The 16,322-nt window shown below is 41.9% G+C and overlaps 1 protein-coding gene across 6 annotated transcripts in view; it reads right to left on the bottom strand.

Annotated features, from left to right (window-relative positions):
• Window positions 1–16,322, bottom strand: part of SMOC1 (SPARC related modular calcium binding 1) — a 135,240-nt gene that overhangs the window by 79,329 nt on the left and 39,589 nt on the right. For 5 of the 6 annotated variants that reach the window (XM_064462340.1, XM_064462342.1, XM_064462344.1 and 2 more), the window contains exons 2-3: window positions 12,238–12,409; window positions 4,727–4,839 (exon numbers count right to left, since the gene is read on the bottom strand). In XM_064462340.1, coding sequence (XP_064318410.1) covers window positions 4,727–4,839; window positions 12,238–12,409 — 285 coding nt within the window. Of the gene's footprint in view, window positions 1–4,726; window positions 4,840–11,918; window positions 12,089–12,237; window positions 12,410–16,322 lie in introns of those variants that run through there. The other variant, XM_064462346.1, reaches the window with a different exon arrangement.

The raw sequence follows: 16,322 nt of genomic DNA, 5'->3' as shown, positions 1-16,322 counted from the left end.
TCATGAAGTCCCACTGAAGTCTGAGAGGGTTCCCCACGTTTAGAAAGGGGTCCATTCGTGGGGCTACTTTGTACGCTCATTAGCATAGCACAGAATGAAACTACTGCCATGGACTGTAATATAGATCACTCTTTCCAAACAGACTTCTATTATCAGTTGTGGGAGTACTCTGGAAGCTATCTGATAATGGAAAACTGCTCTGACAGAGTCAGCCCACCCACCAATCCCATCATAAGATGACTGATCTGACCGATGCACTCACTTCAAGAGAAATCTCAGTGCTGCATCATAACTGCACCAGCAGCTGCAGTTTGAAGAGCCCTAAACTCAAAGAAACTCTCCAAGGAGACTTGCTCTCAGCCACTTGTATGCAGACTTGCAAGGAAAAGAAACCACAGCTAGACAGTGGAAGGTAGCAGCAAATAGCAAGACACACCACAAAAAGCCCCACAGGACTACACCCCCAAACCAGGGTTAACATTATACATGTTCGTATTAATCTATCTGAAACAGATCCCGTTTAAAACCTCAGAAACCTTTTCTAAAAAACTGCTTGGGGGAAAAGTATGAAGAATTCAAGTCTTTCTCAGCCCATGGCAACAAGCCCAATGGCACTAGGCAGCAAAAGAAAGTGTGCAGATTACCCAATAGGGCCTGTTGTTTATGAAGAACAGATCACAGCAGGTTAAGTGCAGCTCGGACAGGGAACGGCATTTATGCAAAATACAGCATAACAGCAAAAAGAAGAGCAAGTCTTGGGAACAGAAACTGGTTTTAGTCATGTCCAATTTTGCAGAATGCTACATGAACCCAGTTTTATACAATCAATCAAATTACTCATATCAAACATTCTTTTGTAAATAACTCAAATTTTGTCTGCATGCTTATGTTACTGTGGGCTAAGTGCAGAGAGCTTTTGTTAAAGTAATATCCCCCAGACTGAAATGAAGAAATAGCAATTCCAGAGCAATTTATCAGGTCTGTTCCTATTTACTGTCATCCCATCATGCCTGCAATGCTACCACCTCTTCCATGCTGCAAATCCATGCCATGTTTTCAGATGTGTAAGCAGTGCTAAAACATGTTTTTATAAGACCTTTGCAATACACAAACTCTCAGAGTAAGGGAAAGAGCACACATGGTGCACAGAAACAGTTATGAAGGCAAGTGAATTGACAGGTGCCTGCTGTTCTTCATGCAGGACACAACCCACTATAACTAGCCATGCCTAGGAAAACCAGCCATCCAAGGAATAGAATCGGTGGCAACACTTCTTTTCAGTCTAGATTTTATAGACAATGAAAAGAACACATTATACAAGTCTAAGACGCACAGGATGCCTCTCCAACAGAGTTTAAATGCAAGCCAAACCAAGGTCTTTGCCTTCAGGCCCTCCTCTGTTTCCCCTTTGTTACCACATCTAACTGTTGGGTCTCAGAGCCAGTTGCCTTGCAGGGAAGCAGTAGGAGATAAGGCAAGCCTGGCCTCCCCTCTGCAGCCACTGCCCCATGCAGCACATGCTGCCAGTCACAGAACAGCAGATTAGAAGTGTTCTCTTCACCACCGTACAGCCCCATCCACTTTGTGGTGGATCCTGCCCCAAATTCACACAGTTTTGTATCACATGCAATTCCAGGAGCTGGAAAGGGCAGACTTGAGCTGCTTTCGGAGGAACAGCCTCCTTTAGGGCTGCTTTCAGTGTTTACCCATAGCAATTGCAATTTAGTTTCTAATCAAGAGGATGATGATAAAACACAGTAGGAACAGCTCAATCTGGTTAAAACCAAGCAGGTTCTGTGAACATACAGTTACTACTACCAAATGCAGCCCCCAAACCTGCACTGTTTGCATTTTTCACTCCTGCAAAACTTTCAAGAATTTCCAACAATTAGACAAGAACACTGATCTTTTGAAGTCTGATGGCAAGGATGTCAGCCTGAATACTTACTGTGTATGCATCTGCAAAAGAAAGGCTCAGCTCAAGACCTGAAAGCAAGTCATCCACATCTTGTGTGAGTGCTATAACAATTAAGACATTTAATATTTTAAATATATGCATTCATCTTTGTTTCCCCTCTGATCAGAATTTTTCTTCTACCCAAAATATTCCTCCAATTACACAGAAGGGGGGAAGTTGTTGAAAAAATTTCCCTAGCCAATTCTACATACAGGGTATACCCTGAAGCATATGCATCTGCTTTGATTCTTGTTGGGATGGGGATTCAAGGTTTAAGACCATGATGAGGATTTCTCCCTGAAACTTCATTGAGAGATGATGCTCTAGACTTCCCAACTGAGATTTTGGGAGTTCGGATGGAGCAACTCTCTGGGTACTGAACCAGAATAAACTAATAACAGTTCAGAACTGAATTCAGCAAGGCCTCAGGGACTTCAAGAACTGGCCTACATAGCTTCCCTGCAGAGCACAACCCAGGGGTGCCAATTCTCTGCACAAGGAATGCAGTATCCAAACCACCTCCACCAGATGAGATCTATTAATGAGTTGCTGGAAGCAAAAACAGTTAGACTGTTCACCAAAATTCTGATTTTTATACATATTTCAAAAATCAAAGTTTAATTAATTTGAACCAGAAACTAAAAGGAAATACTTGTCTCAAATGCGGGTTGAAACCAGTTAGCTTCCTTGGACATTGTTTTTCATTCACATCTTATTGCAGGGTCAATGACCTTTAATGCTGCAATATAAATGATGAAGCTGGTTCCTGAGGCATGTGGAACATGCAGTATTTTAATGATCCAAGAAATTATATCAATTTCAGTTAACTCCAGCTACAAAGGGATCAGAGGCTTTCTTCATTGTGCCAGGTAAACCAAAAGCATTTTAGTGTTCACAGATAGGACTAAACGGAGAAGCATTGTGAAATATCACTTGGCTGCCAGTTGAACACACAATTTTTGTAAGCGGTTTCATGCTGCCCTTCCACTGGCAACCCACACTGGCCAGGGAATGTGCAGGAAAGAGGCCCAGCAACTGCTCTGCAATCTAGATACCGGTACCAACCATCCAAATAAACCCATCTGAAACAGTTTTATTAACTGCACTCTCAGTCCAGCCTATCAGAATAAAAACTTCACCTGCACCCCGTACTTCACTCTCCAAAAGGTTGGTTGACAGCTGACAGACATTGAAAGTCAGCTTTCCTTCCCCCTTTTTTCTTGAACTATATAGTTTAACATGGAATACTTAGTTGGCCCACTGGGCTATGTTTTATAAGTATTCCCCTCCAGTACCAATATAACCTGAGCAGCTCCACACAAAATTAAATTTGAACAATGAAAGCATAGTTAGACTGCAAGAAGCTGCAGCCATCTTCTTACCCCCACCTTCCCAAGATGGTCCACACTGTACACAAATATGATGCTGCTCCGAAGAAGTATGCAAAGTTGGCAGGATGGAGAAAACTTTTCCCACTTCACCATTTAAAAAAAACAAAACAAAAACACTCCCACACACCAGATAATGGGAGGGTAAGGCTGAAGGGGGGAATAAAAATTTTTGGTGGGTTATCACAAAAAATAGATCTTTTCTTTCCCCTTCCCTGAGGCATCACAAAGTGTTTGAACCAACCCCAAAGCTTTTTGCCTTTCTCATCTTTTTGAGGCCAATATTGATTATATTTTGGAAATTTTTTTTACCTTCAAAAGACTTTGCAAACAGTAACTAATGAATCCTAAAATTTCTGAGGTACAAGATCTCTAGAGCAGTGTTAGATATAACACTAAGACAAAAAAAGAGTTGTGTGACTCACTTAAGTGCACAACATAGAGGTCATCAGGGTTGCAGGATTTTTGGCTTTGAGATGCATGCCAAACTAAGCAGACAGCATACCCCTCCTACCTGTTAAGGAACTGCACCATGAGCCATTTTTAACACCCAGTTCAGTTAGCACTGGGACACCACTCAATAGTGGTAACAGAACTCTTCACTCTTCATTTCTACCCTGCCTTGACAAACTACTCTTCCTCTCAAGATCTCCTTCATGAGGGCTTTCTTTTTGTCATAACTACTTCAACTTCACTGGAATTCTGTAGGACCTCTCCCAGTCCAACTATTTCTCAAGGATGTTCAGTGACCAGGACTGACCATTCATTTTTCACAGATATTAAAGGCCTACAAACCATAAGCCTCATCTGCTACCCCTCCCAAGCTAATTGCTTCAAGAGAAGCAGCATTATGAAACAGCCTACGATCCCAGCTTATCATTTAGTTCCAGCAAACAGTGAAGAATCAAAAACCCAAACAAAGCAGACTCATTGCCTCTCTGCCAGATTCCCAAACCGCAATAGGGTATAGAGCGGGAAAGAGGAGTCTATCACTAACAAGTACCCTGCAGAGGGAAGAGGCTCAATAGACCACTCTTGCTGGGATGGATGAAGCACAGGTAACAGCAGAAGCAGCTTGGTCCACCTTGTTCAGTGTGAGCCACAGCTCTCTTTGCAGCTCATCAAGGAAAAGCTGACCTCCCCTGCAACATGTTTTTGTTTCTGTGCTACATTGGAGGTGGATACCATTACATATGTATGTATGGTGACTGAATCAAAGCTTCCAGTTGGTTAAACGAGTCCCCAGCTTTCAAGGCTTTCACATGAGTAACTGAGTCAGAGCGTGCACCCATGCTGCTATCAATCACTTGGCTCACGCCTTAACAGTGAACCTCCTGCAGCCTCTGGGGTTCCTTCAGCCAGACTCCAGTAGAAATTTTACCTGCGTGAATGACCCATCCTCACTGCATTCTGGGATGAAGACTGCTTCCTGGGGCTTCTTTGCCTGTTCCAGTGCTTGAGCTCTCTCTAATCGACACTTGCTTTGGCCAGCATCTACAAAAAGAAAAGCAAAACCCACTTAAATTGCAAACACCATTTGGCCTCTTCAAAAGCTAACAGATGCACCATGCAGCTTGGGGTGGAGTGGGGGGGAATATCCCAAACAAACAAATACAAGACATCAAGGACCATTACCTGCACACTAACGAGGCAGCTATGGAGTTCGCACTCATGGTCCCAAAGACAAATATGAATCTAGACAATCAACCTACAAGCCAGTTAATTAAGAACTTCCTAATTTCCTAAGCAATAATTTTTATGGTCATCCAAGGGCTCCGGAAGATTCTTCCAACAAGTGCTGGAGCACAGTGTCCACGCAGCAAAAGGCCTTCCCAGCTGCTACCTTTAGTCCTAGTGCTTACAGTCAGGTGTGCATTATACTTTCTCGTATCAGTTACTCCCTTTGATACCAAGATGAAACATTGCTCTGCAAGCAGAGCTTGAAGGGGTTAAGACCTCAGCTCTGCACTAATTTCAGATGATGGAAGCATATAACATGACCTTAACCCCTTCCAGGTCCAGCTCACTGTTACAGAGCTTTGACCCAGATAAGCCTAACACTGATGACTGATGGGACAAAGAAAAGAGTTCTGCCTTGGAGATACAGATTGACTCTGTTTAAAAACATGATGTGTAACAGTACTGCTGTTCAGTCTAGAGAGAGAAGAAAAAAACAAACGTGTTTCCATGGGACTCAAACAGGGACTAGCACCTTCTTCCTTTTCCCATGAATCCACTGACTGAAAGATTTTGAGTGCAGAAACTGCAAAATCTGATCATCAGAATCTTTCAGCAGCACTACAGAGAGTGATCAACATTTAACAGGCACAGAAGTCCCACAGTTAAAAAAATTCCACTGGATCCCTGAAGATCCCATATTCTGCTTCACTGGTCACATGGACTTCAACAACAGAATCACTAATACAAGCACAGAATTAGAAAGCCAGTCTGGGTTCTCAGATCAACTGAATTCACATTGCATGGCAATAGAAGCCGTTTCCATATAACCATATCTAGATGCAGAAACCAGTGACAATGCTGTAAATAGTTTTGATAAAGACATAGACCAAAGCTTTCAAAAGCTGAGTACTTTATTTACATAACTGTTGACTCAAAAGATTAAAATGAAACTGTGTTGGCAAACCGGAAACTTAAACATATCACATTACTCCAAGAAGGATTTCACAAGTCTTCTGAAATTACAGAAATCAAACACTTCTCTTCGGAAAAAGTCATTATTCACAGCAGTAGTATTCAGCACAGATGCCTGTAGCTTAGGCACTGGCTTACAAAGCAAGAGTGCCTGTATCAACTCTGCCACTGACCCACTGAGTGACTACAAGTCAGTCACCTCACCTCCCTATGACCTTGTGTCCCTTCTGATCCTATGTCACTCATCTTTAGACTGTAATTTGTAGGGTATTTGCACAATACTCTTAAGCACACGGAGCTTGGATCTCACGTGGACCTACTATAAGCTTGTATGAAGAGCGAGATCATTATTCACAGAATGAAAACACTTACATGAATAAAATTTACACTGAATTTAGAGAAACAGTAGGGGTTGGTTTGGCTTTTTTCTTCTAATTAGCCATGATATAACCTCTAAGCCAGAATTTCTTTTCCCTCTGCTTGCCAAAGTGACCAGACCTTGTTTGCACACCTCCACTGGAGGACAGTCCTACCAGCAGTACTGACCCTTCCAACACATGCTCATTCTTTCAGCTGAAAAGGAAGCACTGGCAATGCTGTTAACTGGAACGCCTATCACCTGCAGATCTCCTGTTCAAGCTTACAAGTCTAATCTTGCTTGGCATGACGTAGGACATTATTACAAAAGCAGATAGTGTGGCTGCACCTTCTGCTTTATAGTTAGCTGTCTGACTAAAAACACCTTCAAGTTCTGCTTCACAGGAGACAACTAAGTAGCAAAAAAATCGGCAAAAGCTTATGCAGATCTGCACGTATAATGAAAGGAAAAAAAGAGTTGCTAATTTCTCACATGACAATCAAAGCACAGATTCACTAATTAAAGCATGTTTTCTAGACTCCCCATCTGAGTATACAGGGCTGCAGACAGCCATATATGGTTCTTCTCCTCAACATAAAAGAGAAGCATAAAGCATTTCCACATATCATCTACTTTAGTGCTGGCACACTCACAACTACACGACTGAAACTGGATGCTTCACCACATAGCTGGTAGGAACAAACATTTTGTGGTATTCCCTGTAGTACAAACATATTAGAAGCCCAGGTAGAAGGGAGACTAACTCAGATCTTTGTCCAATTTGTGCACGTTTGCTCATGAGACAAAATCAAGCCCCTGTTATAAGAGGAAGATAATATAAACTTGTTAGCACTGAGATGACTGCGTCCCTCCTGGCAATTTTAACCAGTCTTTCTAGATTGAACTCTACATAACCACCACCCAGTAGACCATACTGCATAGCACGCCACCACTACACCACACCGTTTAAGAGCTCATCATCATTGTTGCAGCATCCTCTTTTGCAATTCAACCCTTGGCTCAGATGATCTCTTCACAGCTTGCTACTGAAGTACGGAGAGGACAAAAACAATTTGTCTCCTGTTCATGAACACTCAGCCCCAATTACTTCTCCCATCCTCCCTCATTGACTTCCAAAGGTCCCTTTACAGCCTTGACTTGAAACAACCACCTATATAACACACTGGCTGGAGAGGTATGTGCATACCACTATCTTTTTTTGTCTGTCATCTCACAGTTCAGTTCCAGTAAGAACAGTACCTTTAATATCAACATTTACCAGTTTGTTTTCAAAAGGACTGTCAATCCTTCTCTTCCTCACTCCACAGGCTGGTATTTTTTATAATGTTTGCATCGACATGCGATTTCAGTGGGATGACTTCACCTTGCTATTTTTGCTTTGTTAATTAGAAAATAGAAAATATTACATAAGTGCCAAGTGTTAAAAAGTAGCTGCCAAGTAGCTCACCCCAAAAAAGATGCATTATAGATTTTACTAAAGCCTGATGTTATGATGTAGCTTCATATACCCTACTCTGCATTTTGACTGTTTACTTGAGTTTTTCAACACTTTTTTTTCCCCTCTTAAAAAGTGTTCTCTGGAATATCAAACACCAAGCTTATAAAACAGAATGGCGTTAATGCATTCCAGTTTCATGGTCCAGACTAAATAGGACTTCATCCCCTCCCTTACATAAGGTGAAAAACCAAAACAGGATTACTTTTTTAAAACAGAACTGTTCAATAATTTGACTTTAAATATCTTCAAACTTAGGACAGATTTACTGTAGCTCAGAAAGCTGCCTTTTAAAGAAAATTCATTCTCAAGTTGGTAGCTGGCAAATAGGAGATTGTGAAATACAAGTGATGTTTTTTACATCTGTGGCCTAATCTGCAGAACACAGGTGCATGTAATTTTGGATTTTGCAATGAAGTTGGCTAGTTACCATGGCTGATCTTATCCATGAAGAGTTTATTCAAATAAGACCACCGTGTCCCTCACAATATACACAGTGCACTCCTGAATAGGCCCCAAGAATTCCAGCATCTTCTCTTCAACAGGCAGAGGCAGTTTTGACAGCATGCCACATCATGATACAAATCACAGAATCATTAAGGTTGGAAAAGACCTCTAGGATCATCAAGTCCAAGGTATCCTAATAATGCAAAGTAAAACATCTCCAGGCATCCACATAACACTAGCAGCAAATCTATACAATGCAACCACAAAAATCTAGCTATTTAATTTTAATTCTACTTTGTTTTTAATCAAAATCTCAAAGGGCAAAAATTGATCCAAGCAGCTTTTGAACTATTTCTAGTTCCATTAGGTAACTGTCTCACATACAGGGCAGGTCCCCACCAGGCACAAAGCAGTCCAACTACACTGAAGTCAGCAGATTCATACCCATTTACTCCAGCTAATGATCTCTGTCTTTGCATAAAGCAGGCAAAAATGGAGCCTGAGCAAACTACAAAAACATATCCATCTGTCCCACAGGGTGTCAATCATTCTCCACTCTCCCCATTGTTTTCCACTTCATTTCTGATAAGTCTTACACTTGCAATATCCAACTTCTTTCCTTTCATGCTGACATGGTTTACATTGATACACACATACTGTTTCCATTCCAGAGCTCCCTAACTTATTTGAAGGATACCTAAAAACATGCCTACATTTCTGAAGTGATTGAAAGCGACATTTCAGATTTTATTGACTAACTGCTGCCAAGGAGGGATCCACTTTATTCTCCCTTGACTAGGAATAAGAAAGTTCAAAAAGACAAAATACAAGGATCTAGCAAGCGGACTAAAAGTTATTTCAAAGTATCTCGATTAATTGATTGAGGAGATACTCAGGAACATCTCCTGTCCAATGAGAACAGTAGGTAGAGGAGAATTACCTTCAAACAACCCACCACTAGTCAGGAGACCTTCCTTTGCAGCACATTAGCCAAAAGTTGTGTCCATCCATGTGTCCCAGGAGAACGGATGGAGACCTCTGTTACAATTCCCACCAGTGACTAATAGGTTTATTCTACATAGAGACTTGTGATCTAAGAACAAGTTCTATACCAGCAGACTTTCAAAACCAACTATTATAAATCTAAAGGGAAGTTCTTAGAACACTCCCACCCTTTTTTTTCCCATTAAATAGGCCAAACAAGTTACTGGAAACCAACCAGTTAACACAGAACTTAAATGCATTTTAGGCCACAGATATCCAGTATACCCTAACAATCACTGTGTAATCTTGACAGCTCGCCACTCATTTAACAAGTATTTGTCCTTCATCCCTGCAACGTTTTGAGGCACATCTCTTATTTGACATCACACCTTAAGATGCCTGCTGACAAAAGATCTAGGTAGGAGTGCTTGGCTGTGTACTTTACACACAGCTACGCCATCTGGAACTATTCTCTGGAATCTCATCCATGAGGCTCCATTTGTCATGGATGCCATAGTTTGATCATTTTAAGCTACTCCTGACTTCTAACCCTTTGTGATGTGTGAGTGAGGGTTCGGAGGGAGTTCAGATAATTTAGCACTGAAGGAATTTCGTTGAAAAGCACATGAGGAAGCTACCAAGGAACAAGAGCTGAATAAAGAGTTATAGTTCCCAAAGGGCTGGCAAGATTTCATCTTTAAATCTCATTAGCTTCTTGAAAGAGAGCAGAGAGCTAAGCTGAATCAAAAAGGTTTGTTCTCACTATGGAAACCATTCTGCTTGTCTTGGCACAAGCACAGTTCAAGTTATCAGCATATGAAATTGGAAACCTATGGTAATCTGGGGTGCAGAACTATGCTTTGCTGTCCACAGTATACTTCCTCATTTCCTTATTTTAGTTACCTGGGGTTCTTCCCCGCTCAGAGAAATAAGCAGAAGTTAAAATTGCTTATGTCATAATGGTAAATTCTTGGATCCTGTATCTATCACAATTGCATGTGACTGGGTTTGATGGGCCATGGGATCCCTTCTAGTTCTACAGGAATTCCCCTGTAGAACATCTCTGTCATGCAGAAGGAATGAAGGTTGTTCAGGCTAAACCTGGTGCCCTACTGAAGCAGTAGGTGCTCAAACACTGCTGGTGATACCTTCCTTTGTGCAAGTACAAGACACAGACCTGGCCAACCACCTGTAGTTAGGCACGCCTGTCTTGCAACTGCCCGTATTTGCCGAGAACAGTGATATTTATACACAACTAGAGGTCATATTCCTGATGTGATTAGAAAAACAAAATACCTTTCAATAGCGGCACACATGGAAATTATCAGCAAGGTTAAATTTGAATGGCATAGTTAAAAGAATATTCCTACTTTCCAGGGATTTATGGGAGCATTAGTGGGTTTAAAAGCACTTGATGACTTGCAGTTGTCAAATACTCCCAGGTTTTTAGGTACTGTGTAGTACCACAGGGTAAGAGGGAAAAGAAAAAGGAGAACGCAAGTAGTTTCAGCTAAACATTTCAGTTGTGTCAGAGAGCAGAAAGGAAAGTATACTTTACCTGTTTAAGACAAAGAAGTCTTTAGTTACTTCTTTGGGACTCTGCAATCACAATATACAGGAAGCTGCGTAGTTTGGCAGTCAACATTTTCTCCACTTCCAGAAACAGACACTTTTGCATATGGATGTACCACATTTCAGATCCCATGTTTTAAGTGACTGAACAGTGCCAGTTTATATGCCAATAGCAGCCATGGAGTTGCACATCTAAGCCACTCCACTCAAGTGATGAAAGCAAAAGCAGGACTCCCACCCTACCACTTCTTATCATAATACTCAAAAATGCATCACTTGCAAGAACAGTCCAACTGCTTCTTGGGCCCTGGGAAGAAAGCTTCTGGGTTTCCAGTACTCAAAGCAGCATGACTCAAAGGCCTTTTTCTATGCTATGGGAGAGAAGCTGCCATAAAGCAACCCAGCAATGACAAGAAAAAATAAGTCATACAAATAAGCTTTATTCCAATGAGAAACTGTTTAAAGGAAAGCAATATTTGAGGTCATGCTCATAATTCACTTAAACTATAAAGCTTATCAATCCATTGAAAAGGGATTTCGATTTTAAAACAAGTAGTTCTGACAAAGACACATTTTATAATAGTAAAAAAGCCTTCATAAACAGAAGTCAGGCTTAAACATATGCCTATTTATCCTTCCACCGGGATTTTAATGAGTTTCTCCTGTCACTTTAACCAATTGCTAAACACATCTGTGCCATCTGCCCTCTGAGCCAATTGCACTCTCAACTTCATTTTTCACTTCAGTGCAGAAACAATCCATTTGTGTGACAAGACACCAATATTCCTCAAAAAAGTTGGAACTTCATTTTTAGACTATGCTGAAGCACTGAATTGAGAGAGAAACAATGTTTTCACTTTTAAGTAAATATCTAATAGCAAACAAGCAAAAAATAGGTCATGTGAAGTCTTGCATGCATTCTGTCTTAATTAGCTCAGCACAGAAAGGCTGTGTATGTCTGAAAAGGGACTAGACATCTAATGTGCACCGCACATTCTTCCCCACTCCACATTCCTATCACTCAAAGGTATCTCAGTTCCTCACCGGCACAGGTAGCAAGGAAGATCTCTTCTTTCAGGATTTGATTTTGCATTTCCATGGGGCCAGCTCCTTCTGCTCTGCAGACATATTTCAGCCCTTTTTCAGTGATGCCTCTGGCTCCTTTGCCTTCTTTCATTGATAATTCGGTCGGTTCTTACTCCTGCCACCTAAACGCAGACTCAGATACCCATGCTCACATAAATGCACAATTTCAATCAGATGACTCGCAGAGCATGGTACTAAACTCAAGTATCTAAGAACCCAGTTTCTTATGAGGTAAGACTCCCATTCCTCCCCTCAAAGGCATTTGAAACCCACCTACCTTTGCACCGACCACGATGTGTCACGCTCAGACTTGACTCCCGGCACTTGGCTCTCTGGTAGTCGCACATTGACTCATATGTTCTGCCGTCAGAGGCACAGAGGGGTTTGGACTGGGACCTGGAGCAATGCAGGTTACACTGAGGATCTCTGTCACGGTCACTTATTAAAAACTGAAGGAAGCGAAAAAAGGAGGGAGGGAGAAGAAATAAATATTGGTTTTGTTTGGTTTCCCAAAACACAGCATAGTATATTTTGGTTTTATGACAATAGCAATGTGGTCTATAATGCAGTTTAAGCTGCCTACCATGGCTGACTTTGCCTGAAGGGAACTTAAAATGAAACACATACATCTTAAAAAAATTAAGGGTCTTTGCCATTCTCTTTTCTTTAATAGAACGGAAACATTACTCATTCTGCCTCACCTCTGAAAACATAAGATGTGCAAAGCCAAACACAGCCCACAAGGGAAGGGCAATACTGAGTCACAACAGCCCAGCTTGCCCAGCACCCTGCCACAAACAGTATCTGGTACTAGACAATTTGAGTCAGAGGTGCAAGAAACTTATCACCGAAGACAGAGGAACCCAAATAACCTATCAAGATTGGCCTTAGTAGTTGAACCATGGATGTGGCCAGCATTATATCGCCAGTTATTTGTTTTTTAAAGCATTACTATGTCATCTGTGGATACCACCTGCAACAGCATACTTGCACACTCCCAAAGCCATGTTTTGTTCCTTCCCAATGACATCCTGCCCAGCTGGCAATTGCATTCCATGCATCCCACAATCTAATTGCACTCTATGTGAAAATCTATTTCCTTTCAGAAGTTTGAATTTGTCATCTTTCTGAACAGCTCTTCTTCCCAAGCATTCAGTCTGGATGCAGCCTCCTTTCCTGTCAGTCTCTCAATGCAAACAACCCCAGTCTCCCAATTCTTCACCCAGAAGACTTCCTCTGTACCATGATCACAACTGTTTCCCTTCTCTGAAAACAGCTTGGCTTCTGCCTTATCTTTTGGAGATGAGGAAACCCACAATGCACATGAACAAGTCCCCATTTTCTGTCTGCTTGTGCCCTGCAAATCCCAACATCTGGCATTAGTTTACTGTTGTACCCTCAGCTGTATTCCAGCTGCTTACAGGGATACCCAGGTCTCTTTCCCAAATTCATACTGTCTTCCTGAGGACCCCAACTGCCATCCTCTCCCCATAACCCTTGGAATAGTTTCACCAGGGCATGATAGTAGCAGCCCTTTTCACTTCCCATGCTACTCTGCTTACTGGTTAGTCGGTCATACCTTTAACTATTACCCAAATCCAACCACCTGCTCACAGGAAGATTTCAGGGGACTTTTGAAACAAGTCGCATGAGAATTAAGCAAAGAAAAGGGAAGTTAAACCTGCCGTGCACTTCCCCTTCCTGAGCTCCCATTTCTTAAGCCTCTCAGGAGCCTGGGTGGACCAGAGTTGCTCTCTAATACACCAATATCCCAGCGCGCTGTCAAAGCGGTTATGAGCTCAGCAGTTCGGAGCTGGCTGGCAAGTGGGCACTGACTGACACCCTGCCTGCATGCGCAAAGCCACGGCTCTCCAAGTGTGTTGATAGCTGGATGCCTTACAGGGAAGTGTGAGTCATTGCCATAATCACCTTGGTGTTACAGTTGCTTACAAAGCTGTCTGCTCTATGCTTTGAGGTTAAAGCTGTTGAAAAAACATTGCCTGAAGCCTAGTTTGGGTTAGTTTCCAACTGCTCCAAGAACATGCATCTCTGAAATTTTTTTGACATTTTAAAAAAGTCTTCACCCCCCTTCTCTCCCCAATTAAATGAGATTAAAAACAATTTAGAAGTTGCATATTTTCATATAAAAACATATTAGCTCTGTACTGCTGGATCTTTTGAAGACTCATGCATTACTAAAAACCTTATTTAAACATAACAGCTGGGAAAAGTAAGCAAGGTCTCCACTTGTTTTAATTTGGGTGGGGCAAACTTTAAAAAAAATCTCATCTATCAGAGACTTGCCAAAATTTGTAACAGCACAGAGTTTAAAATGTTTTTGTTCCTTTTCTGCAACACTTTCTATAACCTGGCAACACCTGTTCCAAATGGGAAATTGGAAAATTCAAACCTGAAGGCAATTTTAAATGGTTTATAGAGACCTGGACTAGACTATAAAAACACTGTAAAGCTGGACCAGATTTTTTGCTCAGTTCTTGTCAGGGGCTGGACAAGCTAGCTTAGAATTGTTCTGGCTACAGTAATGTCTTTCTGTAGCCCCCAAGGTACAAAGATCACAAGTGACTGTAAACATACAGCAAAAGACAGCAGACTGAAGATGCTGAAGCTTCCTCCCAGCATGTCAGAGACCCTGAAAGACTCACAAGGCTTTTCAGCTGTCTGTATAAACAGACTTTAAAAGCAGAGCGGCCTGATAGCACAGTATGGTGCACATACAGCAATGAAATATTCAGTTAAAACACAGAAACCATTCTGGTTTACAAGGAACACATTTATCACAACTTTGAGAGCTTGAGCTACTGGCATGAAACTTTTTGCAAATTCCTTGTGTCAGAAGCTGAGTTCTACAGATCAGAGTTACCTAGAGGGGCACCAAAAAAGATAGAATACTTGTTCCCAACGTCAAACCATATTACAAACTTACTGAAAACTCAGCTTGCATTGTGAAAACTCACCTAAGCCTTCTGAAGCCTGTACCAAAATGCTCAGTATAAAGGGGCTTTGCAGGCTAGGAATGCCCCTCCATCCAGAAAGGGCATCTCTAAAGAACAGAAAATCCCTCTCAGGGCTGACAAGTGAGCTGAACCTAAGGCTATGGAACAGCTTTCCTCCAGTGCCTCCTTGCAGAGTGATGGAGAGGAACAGCCTGGCATTGATTAATTATGAGGACCTGAGGAAACATGCAGAGCACCCCAATGCAGTCTGTGAAGTTCTTGCCTACCCAAATTAAGCCAAGAACCAAGGTATAATAATAATTTAAAAAAAATCAAAGCCTTCTTAGCATTTGTAGTTTGGATTACACTAGAGAGCCCACACAGCATGTTAGGTGCTTTCCAGACACTGAAGATGCCACACCTGCCTTGCCAAAAAAGTTTATGGTTTACATAATTGCACAAGATGGTGCTTGTTTTGTTAGGCTAGATTATAATTGTAAAAGTCTGCATTAATTTCCAGAAGGATCCAGGATCATGCCTGTCTGATCAGGGTTTTTCCTCATGTGATCAGACAGCACTGCCAGAAAGGCTAGATCTCCTGGAGATACTACTGAAGGGCTTCAAAAACTCCCCCTACAGTAGGGCACCTGCTCCACTTCAGCTCAGAGCTCTTGTCTTTGCTCGGCAGCCCTGCCAGTTTTCAGCTAGTAAAATAGTGGTTCTTTGTCCTGTTTCTAGTTGGTAAGCATTCATGCTATAGAAGTGCTCATCAAAATGGGCCATTCAGAGACATTTAACATACTAGCTATTTTGAGTGTCCATCCCCTCCTGCCTGGCACAGAGTTTTCTTTCTAGCATTTTGCCTGAGAGCATGACAACTGCCCTCCTTTGTAAGCAGCCTTATGAAGAAAGGCTGCCTGATGAAGAAAAACACTGGATGAACACAGAAATAGGTGTCTGCCTGTGGAGAGTGTGCTTGAATCTATCATTTTAACAGCTGCAACTACAATTTGTAAGGTACTCATTCTCAGTACTTTATTCCCACTCTGAGCAAACAGGGACCCTTTTTCCAAGGAGCACAGCCCTGCTCCAAAGAGCACCTTGGTCACTGCAGGAGATAGTGCTGAGTCAGGCAGAGGGTTGTGAGCAATATACACCAGGTGCCCTGACATCTGGCTAGCAACCCTCCAAAGACACAGCCATGGCAGTAACACCATTCTTTGGTCCTCTCAGGGGAAGAGCAGCCAGATAAAGCATTCTGCCTTTAATACCAAATGACCCTAGAAGCTCAAATCAGAGCTTGGTGTCCCAACAGCTTCAGGACACCCACAAAACAGGCTCTGCAAGCAACAGAATCACTCACAGAGCAGCGCTTGGTGCTGTACACAGACACGCAACGTGAACAGAT

Source organism: Phalacrocorax carbo, chromosome 10 (assembly GCF_963921805.1).
Source record: "Phalacrocorax carbo chromosome 10, bPhaCar2.1, whole genome shotgun sequence".
NCBI lineage: Eukaryota > Metazoa > Chordata > Aves > Suliformes > Phalacrocoracidae > Phalacrocorax > Phalacrocorax carbo.
Note: the sequence above shows the minus strand (reverse complement) of the source record. Positions and strands in the feature narration are given on the sequence as shown.